The sequence below is a fragment of the Haliotis cracherodii genome, unplaced genomic scaffold, assembly GCF_022045235.1.
Source record: "Haliotis cracherodii isolate W230 unplaced genomic scaffold, xgHalCrac1.p SCAF_3, whole genome shotgun sequence".
Taxonomy (NCBI): Eukaryota; Metazoa; Mollusca; class Gastropoda; order Lepetellida; family Haliotidae; genus Haliotis; species Haliotis cracherodii.
In genome coordinates, this window is record NW_027266286.1 from 58,188,927 (window position 1) to 58,207,599 (window position 18,673).

General features: G+C 43.8%; 1 protein-coding gene across 1 annotated transcript in view; it reads right to left on the reverse strand.

The window, feature by feature from the left end:
• LOC139475090 (ras-related and estrogen-regulated growth inhibitor-like) overlaps positions 1-16,339 on the reverse strand; it is a 37,464-nt gene extending 21,125 nt beyond the window's left edge. The window contains exon 1 of the mRNA XM_071258336.1: positions 15,646-16,339. Coding sequence (XP_071114437.1) covers positions 15,646-15,784 — 139 coding nt within the window. The 5' untranslated portion in view covers positions 15,785-16,339. The remainder of the gene's footprint in view (positions 1-15,645) is intronic.
• Between the last annotated feature and the right edge of the window lie 2,334 nt (positions 16,340-18,673).

Genomic DNA, 18,673 nt, shown 5'->3' on the forward strand with positions numbered 1-18,673 from the left:
CAGCAAGAAGCCTGTGTCTCAGACTCCACAGAAAGACGGTATTTGCAACTATCAGGGCATATTGAGGCTTATAATTACCACTGATGTGGCCTGTTGGATCCACTTAGCCGACATCTTTATCCAGCTGGGGTCTATCTGACTGTAACACAAGACGTAGAGTAGATAGTCTGTATACAGGAAGACCCTGTGTTATCACTACTACAGCACTTGATGAAAGACGACATTGTAAACAAACCCACGTGCTCTACCCCGCCCACTTCGCGAGAAGAGGAAAACCCGGAATTATTGAACAGATGTCTGGTGGTGCTGGCATATAGGTGATGAAAGATCGTAGCTCGTAACTGTATGAAGTTAATTCAAAAAGTCACATCTGATCTGATCTGAATGGTTTGTTTGTTGTTTAACGCCGCACTTAGCAATATTCCAGCTGTATGACGGCGGTCTGTAAATAATCGAGTCAGAACCAGAGAATCCAGTGATTGATATCATCGATCTAAGCAGTTGGGATCGATGACAAGCATCAACAAAGTCAGAGAGCCTGACCAGCCGATCCCGTTAGTCGCCTCTTACGACAAGCATAGTCGCCTATGTAAGCATGGGTTGCTGAAGACCCCTTCTAACCGGGATCTTTACGGGTAGATCTTATAGAGAGTTGGCAACTCAGAAAAATATCGTAACTGACCAGTAGGTGAGGTGAGAAGAAAATTGGGTTTAACGTCGCGTCCAAGATTATTGCACTTGTGTGTGTGGCTGCTTGTACTAGTCGGACTGACGCCGATTTATGGTGCTAGCACACTGTGATACCATGCTGCAGTTTAACATGAATACCCCACTCAGACACAGTGTACTGACTCCGAGCCGACCAGTCCTTGTTTTAGCCCCTTAATGCCGAGCGCAAGACAGGGGTAACAACAAGTACCATCTTTTAACGTCTTTTGGTATGACGCAGCCGGGGATCGAACCCCGGACCTTCCGCTCTCCGGGCGGACGCTCAACCACTAGACCACGGAGGCGGTCGTAACTGACCAGTAACCGTGTACTGTAGATAAAGTGTTAAGTCATATAGTAGCTGTAGTGTGATAGTGTATCGATTCTCGTGTGTAATAATGCAACGACAGTGTCACGTCCAAGCCAGTTCCTATGATCTATAAAATATCTAAATCACTTTTAAAACGAAATAGAATAGGACAAGAATATTTGCTAAGGCGATGATACCACACTGGCGGTATGCCTCATCCAGGATAAGTATCCCAAAGTGAGTGAGTGAGTGTGGTTTTACGCTTTTAGCAATATTCCAGCAATATCACGGCGGGGGACACCCATGTCGGGAATCGAACCCAGGTCTTCGGCGTGAGGAGCGAATGCTTTAACCACTAGGCTACCCGACCGCCCTAACATTCCAAAGGATAATCACCTAATTACCAACCCGTGGAAATCCGGGTTAGAATTGGTCTTCAGCAACCCAAGCTTGCCGTAAGAGGCGACTAACGGGATCGGGTGGTCAGACACGCTGGCTTGGTTGATGCAGGTCATCGTAACCCAATTGCGTAGATCGATGCTCATAGTATCAATCACTGGATTGTCTGGTCCAGACTCGATTACCTACAGACAGCCGTCATACAGCTGGAATATTGCCGAGTGCGGCGTTAAACAACAAACAAACAAAAACTTATTACCATCACTCACATCTATTTTTCCACTTATTGTAGCTTTATAGTTAACATACGTTGTGTTAGAGGTTACGGGGAACACAGGTATGAACGTATTACAACGCTATACACATTATACAGCGAGTAAAGGCATTACCCTAATTTCCAGGCACGTGATTACCAATGAACTACTCTGAGAATTCCTGGAACCCCAAGGATACCATCTCTTAAGTCAAGAACAGCCGGTGTGTATCAGTTTAGCAATACTGGTATGTGTAAAAAGTGCAACAGGTTTCTATATTTCCGATCCTAACATTACTAGAATTTCAGAGTAAATACCTGGCCAAGGTGAGCAATAGAGAGGAGTGCCGGGGAACTACCTCAACTGGACTATCAGGTGGTACAACCCGACGCCGCACTGGAGGAACTATTGGCATACATACTGACGGTTTAGTAGTGAATGAGTTTGGTTGGGACGCAACTCTGCGCGACACCTTAGATGACGGGGCCATCCATGCCAGTCTATGGTCTAAGTTGGTCAGTACATACCAGACTAGGGCTACCTCCACTATATCCACTCAGATGGTACATACATATCGTACATCCTACCTGTCTGTTAAACTTCTCGAGGCAGCATAAGAACGATAGGTTAAAAGATGTTATTTTACATAAATTATGTTTTATTTCTCTCTCTGTAGTCGTCTTCAGGGCTATGAGGTAGACTAAAATCTAGTCTCTGAAATGAATATATCGTACAGAAAAAAACAGCTGTTCAGTTATCTTAATATAAATATAACAAATGGGAGCACAGTGACTCTTCATCCTGATACTGCAGTAATCTAGACTTGCTGTATTTGATATATATTTGTATCAAGGTCTGTAAGAAAGACTAGGCTATGAGGCTGCAGTTGATGATTACAGTCGACAATCATCGTCTCCAAACACACACAAAATGTTGTCGTAATCGGACCACTGGTTTCTGAGTATCAGGTGGATGGAAAACGGTGTATTTGAGATCCAGAATTGGTGTTTCACACTGTACGGATCGCAGAAATACAACCAAGAACTCGTTCTTGACACTAGAGCGGATCGCCGAGGTCGCGGGGTCATGTACCTTTAAAGTCCGGGAGAAGAAATCAGTCGCACACACTCACTACACAATACAGGTTCTTCAAGTCCATGATAAGATTCTGTAGCCAAAAAACAACACCTGTAGAAGTCCTGGAAAAAGATTGAAGACAACTTTTGCCCAGAAGTAGGACTCATAAGGCGGCCATGGCAGACATGTCTCATGCTGTTTTCTAAGAACTATGCAGTATGGTTCATGGACACGAAGATTGGAAGCTTTGGAGATAATAGTAAAAGACGGAGACCTGTTCTGACGGGATTGTTAGTTTGAGATACAGTTGAATATACAACCTCCTGAGGACAAACGGCTAATTGCGTGTCTTCGTACCCCGATTGCGTGCATCGTCACACTGAATCAACTATTGACAGATTTTTGACGGGCCGCCATGATATAGTTAGGGCATTGGAGACTGTTCCGTAAATCAACACTCACTTATTCCAGAAAGAATAGGTCAGGTGCGACGTCAGGGACTGCACCGTGATACAAACAACACTAACAACAACACATGTTGTTTATACGTCCCCACCCCACAAACCCAAGTAACAACACAGACATAGGCACAGCTCTTCTCTATAACTCGACTCCGCACCAGCATACCTCAGAGGATACGTGCAGACAATCCACAAACATACGTCACCCCAATCCGGCGTTTTTTATACATAAAAATGTAGTTTTTGTCTCCTTTAGATCTCTGGACACGCGATAGCATAACAATGTGCCCGACTGTGCCAGGTTCAGCGATATGCCCTGCACTCTTGACGAGCGCTTCTCCCTTTAAAGCCAACACTGGAAAGGTTAGCCGCTAGCCGAAAGGCCAGCGAAGAACTGCGACTCGGGTAACCTATCCCAATCCCAACCAATAACTGCCGCATACCCTATCATAGCCTTGCTCCAATGCTCCACTTAAATAAAAGTCCATGGATGTGTAGTAATTCTATTCTCCTAATATGCAAGTCGAGATATGTGGACACTACATCTAAGGACTCCAGTTTCTTGTAGGGACGACTTATTTACATACTCTAGAAATTATGATTTAAACTAATAATTATTGCCTAAGAGACGTGTGCAAGTCTAACCCTATTAGTATCTGTCGCAGCGCACCCTAGTGAGATGAAACCGAGACTACGGGAAGAGACCGTGTACCTATTGCATGAGAAGTTTTGACATTAAAAACGTAAACAAGACTTTGTTTAGAGACACATATATCCTGTACGGAGGCAGTACAGCAGTGCGGCAGAGGCCCACATTCCCCGCCTCCCCTGTATATTGTTTTACACCCTTGATAGAGGTAGCAAGTGATAGCATTGACACGTTCCCCGGGCCTGACGCAATAAACAGTCGAAGAACACATTAACAGCTGTTCCCGAGATAGGATATTGTGTTCCTTCGTTTTGTCTGAGTCGGGTCGAAATCATTATGTTCAGCTGTGTTGATTGACAAACATTATCGTATTGAACAAAGATGAAGATGCTGATACCAGATTGACGGGGAGATTGGACTAATAAGATACACGGAAGGACCTTACGGGAGGTCAAAAAACATTCTTGTTACGACCCTTAAAGCTGCAAAATTTCCCATTTATTAACTGGCCTTATGTCTAGGTCAGGGTGTGATTTCACCGACACATACAGTTTGCTTCATAGATTTTGACGACTGAAGGGTCTGTTGCGTCCATTGATACATCGACGGCGCCCCATTCGTTGAGACGCCCCATTGATCTTTGCGTCTCTGATTGTAGAGGTGTTCTCAGTTTCCGTATGGTATAGGCCATTACCTACCCAGGTCGTCCCGGATGTACTGCTATATATTTGAAGCCCTCGATATAAGGATTTGTACTCGTAGTATTTGCACTGCATCACGTTTACGACGACCAGAGAACGAATCGTCCGTACTATATACAAACTCGTTAGTCCAGCCAAAACTTAACTCAGAAATTCCAGCCGAGTCCGGCAAGGGTGGAAACTGGACTTATATAGTCAGTTAACGCCCTTGCCTTAGGAAGATGAGATCCATAAGAAAAAACACTTCGTCTATAAGGAGTTGCCTTTCGTTAGCATTCGCCTCTGTGCAGTTCGAAGAGTCGACTACCATCGTTCTGTCACCAGGTTCTGTGACCTGGCTGACGTCATCTTACATACACTACACATGGTATGGTTTGTTGATCGTGTTTTCAGTCACAGGTTTATCTTATCTCGATTATTTACAGGTTGCCGAAATAAAGCTAGAGTATTTCTGACTGCGGCGTTATATAACATTCACTCAACCTGTACTGCAGTGATGCAGGTCTCAGACGTTTACCACTTCGGTGAAACCCACGAGCACGGATATGGTGCTGACAAACCTAGAAACATAAAAAAGGGCGAACCGGGATTAGAACCCACTGGCGTGCTTTTAGCTATACTGCATCAATACAACAACTTTGGACGCGGGTAAAGAACTTCACACATCGTAGCCATCTGCAGAACCGAACCCGAGACCTGGGCGTGATGAGAGAACGTCTTACCTGCCGAGCTAACCAGTCGCCCATAATACCTTAGCAGCTGTAAAAAATGGAGGATATCAGGGAAACGATTCATGGCATGACCTAGTTACCATGTCTGACGACATCGCCAATAACATCCAGTCGTAAAGAGGCTGCCTTCAACACCAGCAACCAGACACCTCGCGCCCATCTTCACATGTGCTCGAGCATAGCGCCATCAATCGCGAGGACTGTTCTTCTCGACACTCGGCAGATATGCCGACTCAGCTCTTAGTGCACGCTCATGGTGTGACGTGACAGCACTAATAACCGAGCACTATGTACGTTGTGGAAGGAGACATTTGGAGGTGGTTATCTCAAAGTAGGCTCCGGCGATGCACTTTGTCGCTATACGGTGGGCATCTCAGTTGCAAGGTCGCAATACAATAAATGGTGCGATACAAAATAGTTATCTGTTAAGAAAACGTACTCAGAAGACCCCCAACCTAAAACCGCCATTACAATTGAGCACGCGGCTTGAGAACCCTTGTTCATTACGTTGCATATCCTTTACACATCTTCACTTACCGTATTCGACGTAATAAGCGCCCAGGGCGCTCTCAAAATTAGAATAATTATTATTTTGGTGAAAAAAAAGGTGAGTTGAAAGATAAATTTCGTGGTTTATGCTGACAGCCTGAAATGTTTATGTACGAAAGATTATTTTTCCCGAATTTAATTGCCCATAATTAAGTGTGCATATAAAGAGTGCGTATTATATGCGAATAAATAAGTCTTGTGTACATTAATCAATCGGAAGGGGTGCTAATTGGATTGTTCACTAGCCAATATATTAGCAAATATCGACGTGGGCGTTTATTAGAGCGGGGCGCTTATTACGTCGAATACGGTATATATGTTTGTGGCCATGCATTATTTCGCGACTCGATATGTACCGTGGCACAAATTAAGGTAAACCCATACACCCCTATCTCATAGATGGACGCCAAAACGCCCACTAATACAACCAACGCACTTTGTTAATCCACACACTAGGTTTCGTATCTCAGAAATCAAGTTTGATAATGTCATTAAATTTGACACTATTTGCACATCCAATTGGTCGTTGTTTAAAGTCGCACTCGGCAATATTCCAGCTTTATGAAAGCAGTCTGTAAATAATCGAGTCTGGACCAGACAATCCAGTGATTGACATCAGCATCGATCTACTCAATTGGTATACGATGACATGCATATACAAAGTCAGCGATCCTGGCCACCCGATCCCGTTAGTCGCCTTTTACGACAAGCATAGTCACCTTTTACTGTCAGCATGGGTTGCTGAAGACCCGTTCTACCCCGGATCTTCACGGGTCGCATATCAAATTGATTATACATGCTCTTGAGAGAAGTCTGGCGTTTACCATGATAGATCATCATCCATCTCATCTTCTTCACACCATGTGAGTTAGATTTTATGCCGATTTTGGCAATATTCTATCACGTATGGGGGGCGTCATGAATGGGCTCCGCATATCGTAAAAGACATATTGAAATTCAGATTCGAACCTGGTTCCTCGGCGAGGCGAGGCGAGCGAGCGCATCAGACAGGTGGTCACCCAAATCACAGTCCATATAAAACTTGTGTCAATGCGTTCTTTTTCCTCCATGCAGTCCCAGAGACGTCACGTCATTCCGTGGAGTTCGTGAGTATGGTTTTACGTAGTATCACAGGGACAAGCGATGGTTATCACACGTGGTACTCGAATGAACGCTCCGACCACGAGGCTACCATTGGCCTTTATAATTTAGCCTTTCTCCGATACCCTTGAGAATATATATTAAAACATGAATCCAACTCAAGTCTAGAATGATTTGGGAAGCTTCGGTTGCCTCATATTAAATTAACCATTGCTCTTGGCTCAATTTATTTTCTAAATTTTGTAAATATCTATTTTTAAAAAAGATAATTACCTTTCAGGGAACAAGTGTAAGTCTACTTGTAATTGTCATTACAAATGGTTACATGGTCATGCTTAATTACACCTGTTATGTGCTGAAAAGTCAAGCCTTTTGTGATAAGAGATGCAAGAACCGTAAACATACCGCCTTTGTAACAAACGCATATATTATAGGGAAAACGCTCATTAATAAAAAAAAACGCTATCCCTACATAGCTAGTGACAGATACTATCTGTCTGACAATGTGCCGTAAAATAGAGCTACAAGATGTCTTACAAGAGTTAGTTGTCCTACTCAGTTGCCTATCCAAAACGATTTATAAAAACGTTAACCACAAAACATCTCAATTAAAAATCCGTTTGAGTAAGTGATATATACATTCATGGCATATTTATTACCCTTGAGTTGAATCGAGTGCAGGCCTAAAGGGAGATAACTCTCACAAGAGGTTGAAGAGGGGACTCTTACCTTGAGGAGGATTTGATTGGCAGGTAAGTACTGGGTACCTGTCTGCAGAGATACAGAAGAAGAACTCTTTATATGACAGGTATTTCCTAAGCGCTAAGGTATGCGCTGGCAATCTCGACTTCCTGTTACACTGACACAAACCGCTTCGTATTTATTAATTTGCACCAGAAAACACGCCTGCTTGTTATATTTTCAACATAAGGACCAATTTTCTATTTACTGCAAGGCTATTACTGTTAGAAGTGTATTGGAAATTAGGCTGGGACTTGAATGCTAAATAAGGTCAAAGAGTTTCCTTTAGCTGATACATTTTTTTCTATACGACTCAAAAATACCAATGGCATCGTTCATATTACTATAATTAATCTGTCATGGAAACATTAATATTGTCCATAATAAAATAGTCGTCTTCTTTAATTCATAGAATGACAGATTAACTATGTGAAAGAATCGGGAGGTTCTAAACTATGTTTGTTTGTTTGTTTGTTGTTTAACGCCTCACTCAGCAATATTCCAGCTATATAACGGCGGTCTGTAAAATAATCGAGTCTGGACCAGACAATCCAGTGATTGACTTCATGAGCATCGATCCACGCAATTGGGACCGATGACATGCATCAACTAAGTCAGCGAGCCTGTCCAGCCGATCCCGTTAGTCACCTTTTACGGCAAGCATGGGTTGCTGAAGACCTATTCTACGCCGGAATCTTCACGGGTCTCTTAATTATGTAGAGCAGTATATAACTTGCATTGGTATACATAAAGTACAAGAAAACACGCTCATCGTGGAAAATATCATCAACCTTTTCGACGTCCGTCTGGCGTTTAGATGACTAGGATTTTGATGTTGATTGCTGTTTAACGCCGCACGCAGCAACATTCCAGCTACATGATGGCGGTCTGTAAATAATCGAGTCTTAACTGGAGAATCCAGTGATTGACATCATGAGCATCCATCTACGCAACTGGGATACAATGACATGTATCCACCAAATCAGCGAACCTGACCACTAGACTTCACGATCCCTTTAGTCGCCTCTTAAGACAAGCATAATCATCATTTATGACAAGCATGGGTTGCTGAAGACCCATTCTACCCTGGATGTTCAAGGGTCAGATGACAAGGAAGTTTTAAACAGTAACCGCGGCTGTAACTCACTGTGCAGCCACAACGAGGTCGAAGTCGGAATGGCGATGTTACTGCACGTACAGCATGTGTTATTAATGCACCTGTGGGTGTCTGGCAAGTTTGTGGCGCCGTGCCTCGGGACTAAACATTATAATACCCCAGCCATATTAGCCTCATTGTGACACTATTATAAACAAACAGCAGAACGCTGATTTGGAATATTGGTGTGCACAACCAAATGTTATCAAGCAGTGATATACAGGACTAGATCAACCCGTGTGCTGGTGTATACAGCCCGTATTCACTGGGTTGTGCGTTCATCATGGCGACTTGGGCGTTCTCCTCCCAGGAAACGTTAACACATGGGGAACATTGAGGAATATTTCATAAAATAATTCGGTAATTATTAGTTCATTGGGGAGATCAAAATACTCATGTCTTATAATCTGTAATAGTGATTGCCAAAGGAGTGAGTATGGTTTTACGCCGCTGTGTGTGTGTGTGTGTGTGTGTGTGTGTGTGTGTGTGTGTGTGTGTGTGTGTGTGTGTGTGTGTGTGTGTGTATATATATATATATAAACATCAATGTTACAGTTATATCAAGGAGGTGATTTTCATATTGAAATGCAAGGTGAACCAGGAGATCAGTTCGCCCAGAACTAAATTGTAAAATCGGTACATGACCACATAAGATCAATGAATAATCAGTACGTTTATTTAAACACGCAGTTTTAGGCTCACGACAAAGAAGGTAATACATGGCCGAAATAAGTGGCACCAGGAATAAGCAACAGGCCCTAGCCGTATTGTTAAGAATAGCAACTCTTTCTAATCTACGCGTTCAGTAGCAATCATTCAATCCACGTGTCAAAATAAAAAAGCTACAAAAAGCTCGCACCTCCACAAAAAGGTGAAGCTGTCACCACAAACATCCATCACCACGTTAACCTAGTTCCAGCTCGGCATTAGCCTGCTATTCGACGCTAATGTTTGTGGTCAGCATCCCTAATCACTACCCGGTTCCTGCTCTCTAACTAGCCTTTTGACAGGCAGGGCCCCTATAACGCGCTGCCCCAGCTGACAGTATTGCTCCAGACACGAGCCCGGCTACATCTTGCTACACGGAGAATGGCATTCCCTTACACCGGACACAACTGCATAGCCTTGAGGTGGTTTCCACGCGCCAACCAGCCTCTGTAGTGACCCGCAGCAAGCTAGACTTGCACAAGTCTCTAAGGCAATACATTTTAGTTTAAATCACAATTTCTAGATTATGTTTGTATATTGTTAATTTGTTGTTTAACGCCGCACTCAGCAATATTCCAGCTATATGACGGCGGTCTTTATATAATCGAGTCTGGATTAGACAATCCAGTGATTGACATCATGAGCATCGATCCAGGCAGTTGGGATACGATGACATGCATCAACCAAGTCAGCGAGCCTGACCACCCGATCCCTTAGTTGCCCCTTACGACAAGCATAGTCGCCTTTTACGGCAAGCATGGGTTGCTGAAGACCTATTCTACCCGGGATCTTCACGGGTCTCCAGAATATGTAAATAAAGAGAACAAGTTGTCCCTATAAGAGACTGGTGTCCTTCCACATATCTAGACTTGCCTATTAGGAGGATAGAATTACTACACATCCATGGACTTTTCTTTCAGTACAGCCTTGGGGCAAAGTTAGCTGTCAGTCGAAGATAACTGAAGGCCAATACCAGAATGCCGCTTTGAATAGTATTTCAGTTACATGGCGAAAACCAGTCATGGACGCTGATCACTTCAGTGAGCATGGGTATATTCTGCGTGAAACATGGATATATTCTGACGGATCAGAGATCATAATAAAGGTCGACCTCGGTCGGCAAGCCTAAGCAATATCATTCTCAAATATCGACGGCCTCGAAAGTGAAACGGCTATTTACGGTTGGTTGGTTTTAACCTTGATTTAGTATTGATGGAAACTGAGTGTTGTAATTTTATATAAATGGTCGCTTCTACATTTGCTCCGCGTATTAATTAATTCAACAAATATTAACTATGAAAGGAAAACGATTACATCCTTCACTGAACTTTCTTTGAAATACAGTTCATGTTACTGGGCTACATTAGGTTTCTAAACCTCCAAGGTGATGCCGTGATGCTGCAGCACCCGTATGTAACACGCTTCACGTAACACCTAACATCCTTGTGCACCCAAGAGCATATCCCCTTACTATTCCTTGAAAGATATAGGGAACATTTTTCTAAAAACGTAAGTATAATTTTCTCCCCGTTTGACAGCATTCGTAAAAGAAGTTTTAGTTTTTAGGATGGCAAATGCGATGTGAAATTAACCGTATCTACAAACATCTTTGAGGTAATAGCCTGGAATAATAAGTTATAAGATAAATATAATAGTTGGTTGGTTTGTTGTTTAACGCCGCACTCAGCAATATTCCAGTTATATGACGGCGGTCTGTAAATAATCGAATCTGGACCAGACAATCCAGTGATGAGCATCGATCCACGCAATTGGAATGATGATATGCATCAAGCAAGTCAGCGAGTCTGACCACCCGATCCCGTTTGTCGCCTTTTACGACAAGCATTGTCGCCTTTTACGGCAAGCATGGGTTGCTGAAGACCTATTCTACCCCGGAATCTTCACGGGTGGGATAAATATAATAAAGGTTATTAAATAATTTGAAGCATGGCAAGATATCTGAGCAGTTATAGCCAGTGTAATCCAGTATAATCGTGACATTAAATGTATACGCGAGTTTAATAACCCTCTCCAGGGGAAACACAGGTATTAATACCGAGTGTCCGAGAGTTCGACAATGACATGTTCTCACCTATGTTGCCGTCCAAATAGGATCTCAATTGAGAACGACTTTACGAGATGTAGACCAGTCCACATTATCTCCGTGGTGGTAATATACTTGTTTGTGTGTAAGCCCTTGTGAATGTAGTACCCGGGGTAATACACTGGCTCGTGTGTAAGCCCTTGTGAATGTAGTACCCGGGGTAATACACTGGCTCGTGTGTAAGCCCATGTGAATGTAGTACCCGGGGTGATACACTGGCTCGTGTGTAAGCCCATGTGAATGTGGTACCCGGGGTGATACACTGGCTCGTGTGTAAGCCCATGTGAATGTAGTACCCGGGGTAATACACTGGCTCGTGTGTAAGCCCTTGTGAATGTAGTACCCGGGGTAATACACTGGCTCGTGTGTAAGCCCATGTGAATGTAGTACCCGGGGTAATACACTGGCTCGTGTGTAAGCCAATGTGAATGTAGTACCCGGGGTAATACACTGGCTCGTGTGTAAGCCCATGCGGATGTGGTACCCGGAGTAATACACTGGTTCGTGAGTAAGCCCATGTGAGTGAGTGAGTATGGTTTTACGCCGCTTTTATCAATATTCCAGCAATATCACGTCGGGGGACTACAGAAATGAGCTTCACACATTGTACCCATGTTGGGAATGGAACCTGGGTCTTCGGCGTGACGAGCCAACGCTTTAACCCATGTTCAGATGGTAATGGAGGGAAAGCTCTGTTTGATTATAAGCCCATATTCAGATGACACCGGGGTAATAACATGGCTTGAGCGGATGACCTGGGTTAATATGATTGGAGTATTTGTCCATGTCAGGGTGGTCCCCCCGGGGCAGTACACAGGCAGCTAGTGATGGTGTTTTTTGACTCGGCTGTCAGCAACCGCTTACTTCCCTGACGGTGTTGAAGAAGGAAAGGTAAAAACAGACATCCTTCGCGTGATGGACATTCCCTCTGTTGAACCTAACCTCGCAATATCTACGGCAACAGGCAGAGAGAGAGAGAGAGAGGAGGGAGGGTTGGGGGGGGGGGGGGATTCTGCACCTTCCTGGCCGAAATCTCGATTAACGTTCATCGTGAATAGTAGAAATACATCTCTCCTACTCATTGTGAACGCTTTAGCCCGGGTGTGCTGGTATCAATTCATAATGGCAGGGAACTTACAGATAGTGTTTATATATGTGTGCTGGAAGGTCGGCGTTCTACGCATATACCTTCTCCAGGTGTACAAATGCGGGACGTTGTTTAGAGGTTTTGTTCGAGAGGGTAATTTGGAAGAATTTGTTTGATTTTACTTGTTTTTTGCAACATTCCAACAATCTACCTACTACATCGCCAGAAATGGGGATCGCACAATTTACGGCCTTGTAATAATCTGTCTTCTACGTGTTTCTCGTCATTAAAATTGAACTGTTCGCAGTTAAATATACATACAACTGATGTTAACAGTGATATTAAAATCTTACTTACGTAGAAAATTATATGATACACATATCGGTCACACGATTAATTTATTGAAAAAGCAGTGATATGTTTCATGGTTCCGAACAGGGATGCTTGGCAGTTTATTTCTGCTAATGAAGATTTACTTTCATACCAGATTATGGTAGCAGGGAGCAATGCGGGTTTTATGTCCGGTCGTCATGCAGAGAGTCTGCCTCAAAGACTTCTGTATATCTCATCAGTGGCCGGTATACCCGTTCTAGATTCTACAGAGTCAAACACCTGTAGCAAGTCAGTGGCATCATAACAAAATTACTGGCACGTGCATTGGCGCCATTCACTATCTTCCAGCAGTTAACTGCCTGTTAGTGAGTGAGTGCGTTTGGAATTATTTTGCAGCCATATCACGGCGGGGCACACCAAGAATTGGCTTCACACATTGTGTCCATGTGGGGAATCAAACCTGCGTCGTCGGCCAACGCTTTAACACGAGTCTACTCATGACTTGTGGTATCAAAGAGATTTCAGAAGACGTGTCTGAAAAAGTATTTTGTTCGAGAAAGTACATGTACTAGAAAATGAAATTTTCCCGCTTGGTGCGCTGGATGATCCGATTATTATTGTGCTGTATAAGATAATAAATTAGACGCGCCTATCTTCAAACCCCTCTCTTCAAAACCCCCGAAATATTAAATGGTCAACATATTAAAAAATATATCAACGTTTAGATACATATTTTTCTTGTGTGTTGCTTAACGCCGCACTCAGCAATATTCCAGCTATATGACCGCGGTCTGTAAATAGTCGAGTCTGGACCAGACAATCCAGTGATTGACATCATGAGCATCAATCCACGCATTTGGGATACCATGACATGGACCAACCAAGTCAGCGAGCCTGACCACCCGATCCCGTTAGTCGCCTCCTACGACAAGCATAATAGCATTTTATGACAAGCATGGGTTGCTGAAGACCTTTTCTAACCCGGATCTTTTTAATGCATCTAATGTTAAAAAACAATGATTGTCACGTTTGTGATGTGAGGTAGGGCTGAATGAATGGCAGGCTGACCCGCCATGTCTATACATGTGCCTAGCGTCTCCCTGGCGTGGTGATGTGTGCCGTGCACGTGTATGTGCTGAGTCAGTGAGTCTAACCTATAGCACACGTGTATATATCGGGAACAGCCTGGCTGTCAATATGGTTTGTGTTAAATACACAAGCGCCTTGCATCCCCTGGAACGTACAGAATATATCGGCCTCCCTTCCACGCACTGGAACTGGAAGCTGGGTGGGCAGAGACATAGGGGAGAGACATAGGAGAGAGACATAGGGTGCGGTGAAATGGGGTTTAACGTCGCGTCCGAGATTATTGCACTTATAGAGCGACGTGCATGCACGTGTGTGTGCGTTAGTGCGTGCGTGCTTGTACTAGTCCGGACTGATGCCGATTTATAGTGCTTGTCCACTGAGATACAATGCCGCAATTTTACATGAATACCCCACTCAGGCACAGTATACTCCGAGCCGACCATATGGTTCTTGTCTTAGGCCCTTAATGACGAGCGCCAGGCAGGGTAACAACAAGTAGAGACGTAGGTGACAGGCAGGTTATAGATGGCAGATAACTACATCACGTTGGTGGGTACCGGTCAGTATAGGCATTGTCGATATAACTGTAGGACTAAAACCGTCTTGTCTTTGGGGTTAGAGAGAAGTGAAGGGTTCCCGATGCACAAGTTCCAACAAGAATGTATATGCCCGTATTCCTATTTTGTCTCACAAGTCAACATTTTACGTAATAAAAAACGAAGACGGCTATTCATATCAAGGAGTGCGGTAACTCCGGTATACCCTCCGACACGGGGCATGAAATAACGTTGTTTAAAGCCAGCTGGCCGGTCACCGTTATAACATGTACATTAAACCAGTCCACTACACACGCCAGCTAGAATTCGTGTGATATATTGTGTTCTCCACGGGGAACATGTGTTTCCAATAGTCACTACCTTTACCCCTGACATACTTCTCCTGCAACTCGCCGCCCCGACACACGACATGTTGTAGCCGAGGAGAAAAACACCACGACTCGGGGAATGAAATATATAATATAAAAATGACATTTGTAAAACCCCATACAAATAGGGAATTCTCTAATAGAAATGCACAAAATACTATCGTGTAGTTAATACGATTACCAGCATATTGATCTATTACTTAAGTTCATTACGATGTATATTATACACGAATAAATAATACTAATAATAGTTTAACCTTACAATAGAACAGAATATATAGAAAACAAATATCAAGAAATATGGGGCAATGAGTGAACCCTGGCGAAACCCGATATGCACTCTTAACTACTAGTAGTTATGATATAAACCACGCTTTTGTCCCCTGAAGAGAGAACCAGACTGGACTTTCAGTAAGCACGTCGTACTTTTGACAGTGACAGCATCCAAAATACCGTTAGTCTCTCCTACCCTCCGGCCATCACCTGCGACGGTCCTGGCGTACTCCTTACGACAGCCTCCAACAGTCACGTTAATCTCCCCTACCCCCATCGACGTACTCACCGCTCTTTCCGACCCCCTCCATGCCCAGGACTGCCACCTTGGTCTCCCCCAGGGACGACTTCTTCCTCCTCAGGTAGGGCCTGAGGGTGGGGCCGGTGCTCACCGTGGTCGGCTCGGACATTCCGCTGGACGCACTCATCCTGTGGTCAGACAGTCTTGTATATGTAGCTCGCTGTACTCACGGCCCGCGTCACATGGAGAGTCTTGACATAAGTTGTGGGGATGCCTTCACACTGGTCACACAGGTGACACCGTTAATCGCTGTTGATTAAACTCATCACAACTATTGATGATGTTAATAAAACAAAACTGTTATGATTTGAATATAATACTTAATATACGATCTCCCAACATAACATTTACATATGATCCAATCGCGGACTAAACCAGGTAAATCTGTCTCCCGTATATCCAGGTAAGTCTGTCTACAGGTGCACACAGGTGTAGGTTATTCCAATTCTGACATTCATCATATCACAGGTGGAGCCAGTGAGTTCTATCACACTGAGGAAATGTTCATCTCTCAGTCAGAGGTAGCGTAGTGATACACGCAGATGGGAGCACTTCGTTGTCGTGCAACAGACCTTCTCTCCACACTCACATCTTCTTGCTCCGGCTATTTATGAAGCTGCGCGTGGTCGAGTAAATAGGTGATACCGCTCATCCAGCCAACCTCTGCTCTTGTCTACTGCCTCACGTGAACGCACGAGCGAAGACCTCGTGTTACGTCTGCACGTTCAAAACGCGCGAAATCCTGTCTGCAGCAAACGATGCGTCCGGGCTTACAGTAGACCTGAGAGGCTTACGGAATGAAAACACGCTTTAAAATAATTAGGTTGGAAGACAGTATGCAACATTACTTCTTGTGATTATTTCCTGACTTCATAAACCCGTGTAATTCAAGTTAGCTACCCTTATTACACACTGACTGTACTGTTCAGACAATTATCAGAAATGTCGTTTAAAAAAAGAGATAAAAAAACAAAGCTGCCTGATAGCCGGTTGAAGATTTAATAAAAATGTTTTTCTTGAAATCAGGATATCTAATTAAATTCTTTTCATGAAGAAAAAGATCTCTGTCATGGTCGTAGCGCATCTCCCATCACGTGTGTACTCAATCGGATTTCGCTGCACAGATGTAATTTGTATGATATAAAGATTGATGAATTGAACTTATTAACTTCATACCGTGAAACCCTCCGACGCACCTCAAGGGGGTTGGTGCTTGAACGCACGTGTTTTAGATAGCTGTAAATGTTTTGGAAACGTCTATAATTATAATTGAAGTATATTTACTGACTACATTACTGACACTTGTTTCCTGGCGATGGCGTTAAGCAATTAAAGTTCACATAGGGAAAAATCTGAAAATATCAATATCTAGGAGTGAGTGAGTTTGATTTTACGCCGCTTTTAGCAATATTCCAGCAATATCACGGCGGGGGACACCAGAAATGGGCTTCACACATTGTACCTATTTTGGGAATCGAACCCGGGTCTTCGGTGTGACGAGCGAAAGCTTTAACCACTAGGCTACCCGATCGCCCCAATATTTGGGAAATGTAGGCGATACCATGCTCAATGGCACCCCATCCTTCCCCCCTCCCCCTCACACCCACTCTTCTGTATGATTATAATGATAAATGATTGTATGAGTGAGTGACAAGTATGTTTTTTTATGCCGCTTTTAGCAATAGTCCTTCACACAATACACCCATGAGGGGAGTCGACCCAGGGCCTTTGGCTTGACGAGCGAACGCTTTTATTGAGGGTTTGGTAGCGGGGCACAGTTGTTGAAGGGAAGCCCCAGCTCTTTGTGGGTTCATCACGTAATCGCCTTTAAGGTTCACTGTGCGGTATTTCGTTTTTTAGGCGTCCCAGAAACCTGAGATCGCGGGTTCGAATCCCAGGTGGCGCTGATTAAGTTTGTAGGTTTGTCATGCCGTGATATATAAGTCGGGTAACTCTCTCTCTCTCTCTCTCTCTCTCTCTCTCTCTCTCTCTCTCTCTCTCTCTCTCTCTCTCTCTCTCTCTCTCTCTCCCCCCAGAATTCGGTTAAATCGAACTGACATTGGCGCCATTGTCATCTTTGGAATTACCGCTCAATTGTCCCTTCTCGTGAGAGTAGACACAGGAGGTGGCGCCCCGGTGAGGTAAGGGATGCAGGTTATAGAAGTATACAACCTTTAAATGAGTTTGTTTTGAATTTTTTTATAATATTAGGGGCCCGGCAATTTGTTTATTGGATTACTCAGGTGGATAGTGTCTGCGAGGGGGCCCACACCGCTAGGAATCAGCTGGTGAAGTAATTTCCTACACGTAACACGAAAGATGATCCCCTCGCAGCCGGCGGTCCTGGAATCTCCGCCATTCCATCAGTCAGTACCATCTAATCGAACACGCCCCGAATGTACACCGTCAGTCAGTACCTCCCCATCACAAGAACCATTGTAAGTATGTGTAGCCAACACGGACAGGCTTAAGGGCGAACAGCGTTTCAGGGCTTACAACAGAACAGTCGCCATGCGTATTGCTGGGCGTAGAAAAGAGTTATACAGTGTCGTAGAACGTTATATAGCACAGTAGAGTGTTAAACAGTGTTGCAGAATGTTCTATAGTATAGTAGAGTGATATACTTTGTTTGCTGGTTTGTTGTTTAGCGCCGCACTCAGAAATATTCCACCTATATGACAGCGGTCTGTAAATAATCGAGTCTGGACCAGACAGTCCAGTGATTGACATCATGAACATCAATCCACGCAACTGAGATCGATGGCATGCATCAACCAAGTCAGCGAGCCTGACCACCTGTTCCCGTTAGTCGCCTCTTACGACAAGCATAGTCGCCTTTTACAACAAGCACGGGGTGCTGAAGACCTTTTCTACCCCGGATCTTCACGGGTCTATAGCATAGTAGAGTGTTATACAGCGTTGTCGAATGTTATATAACATAGAGAGTTATAAAGCTTTGTAGAATGTTATATAACAGAGTCCTATACAGTGTTGTAGAATGTTATTATATTATAAC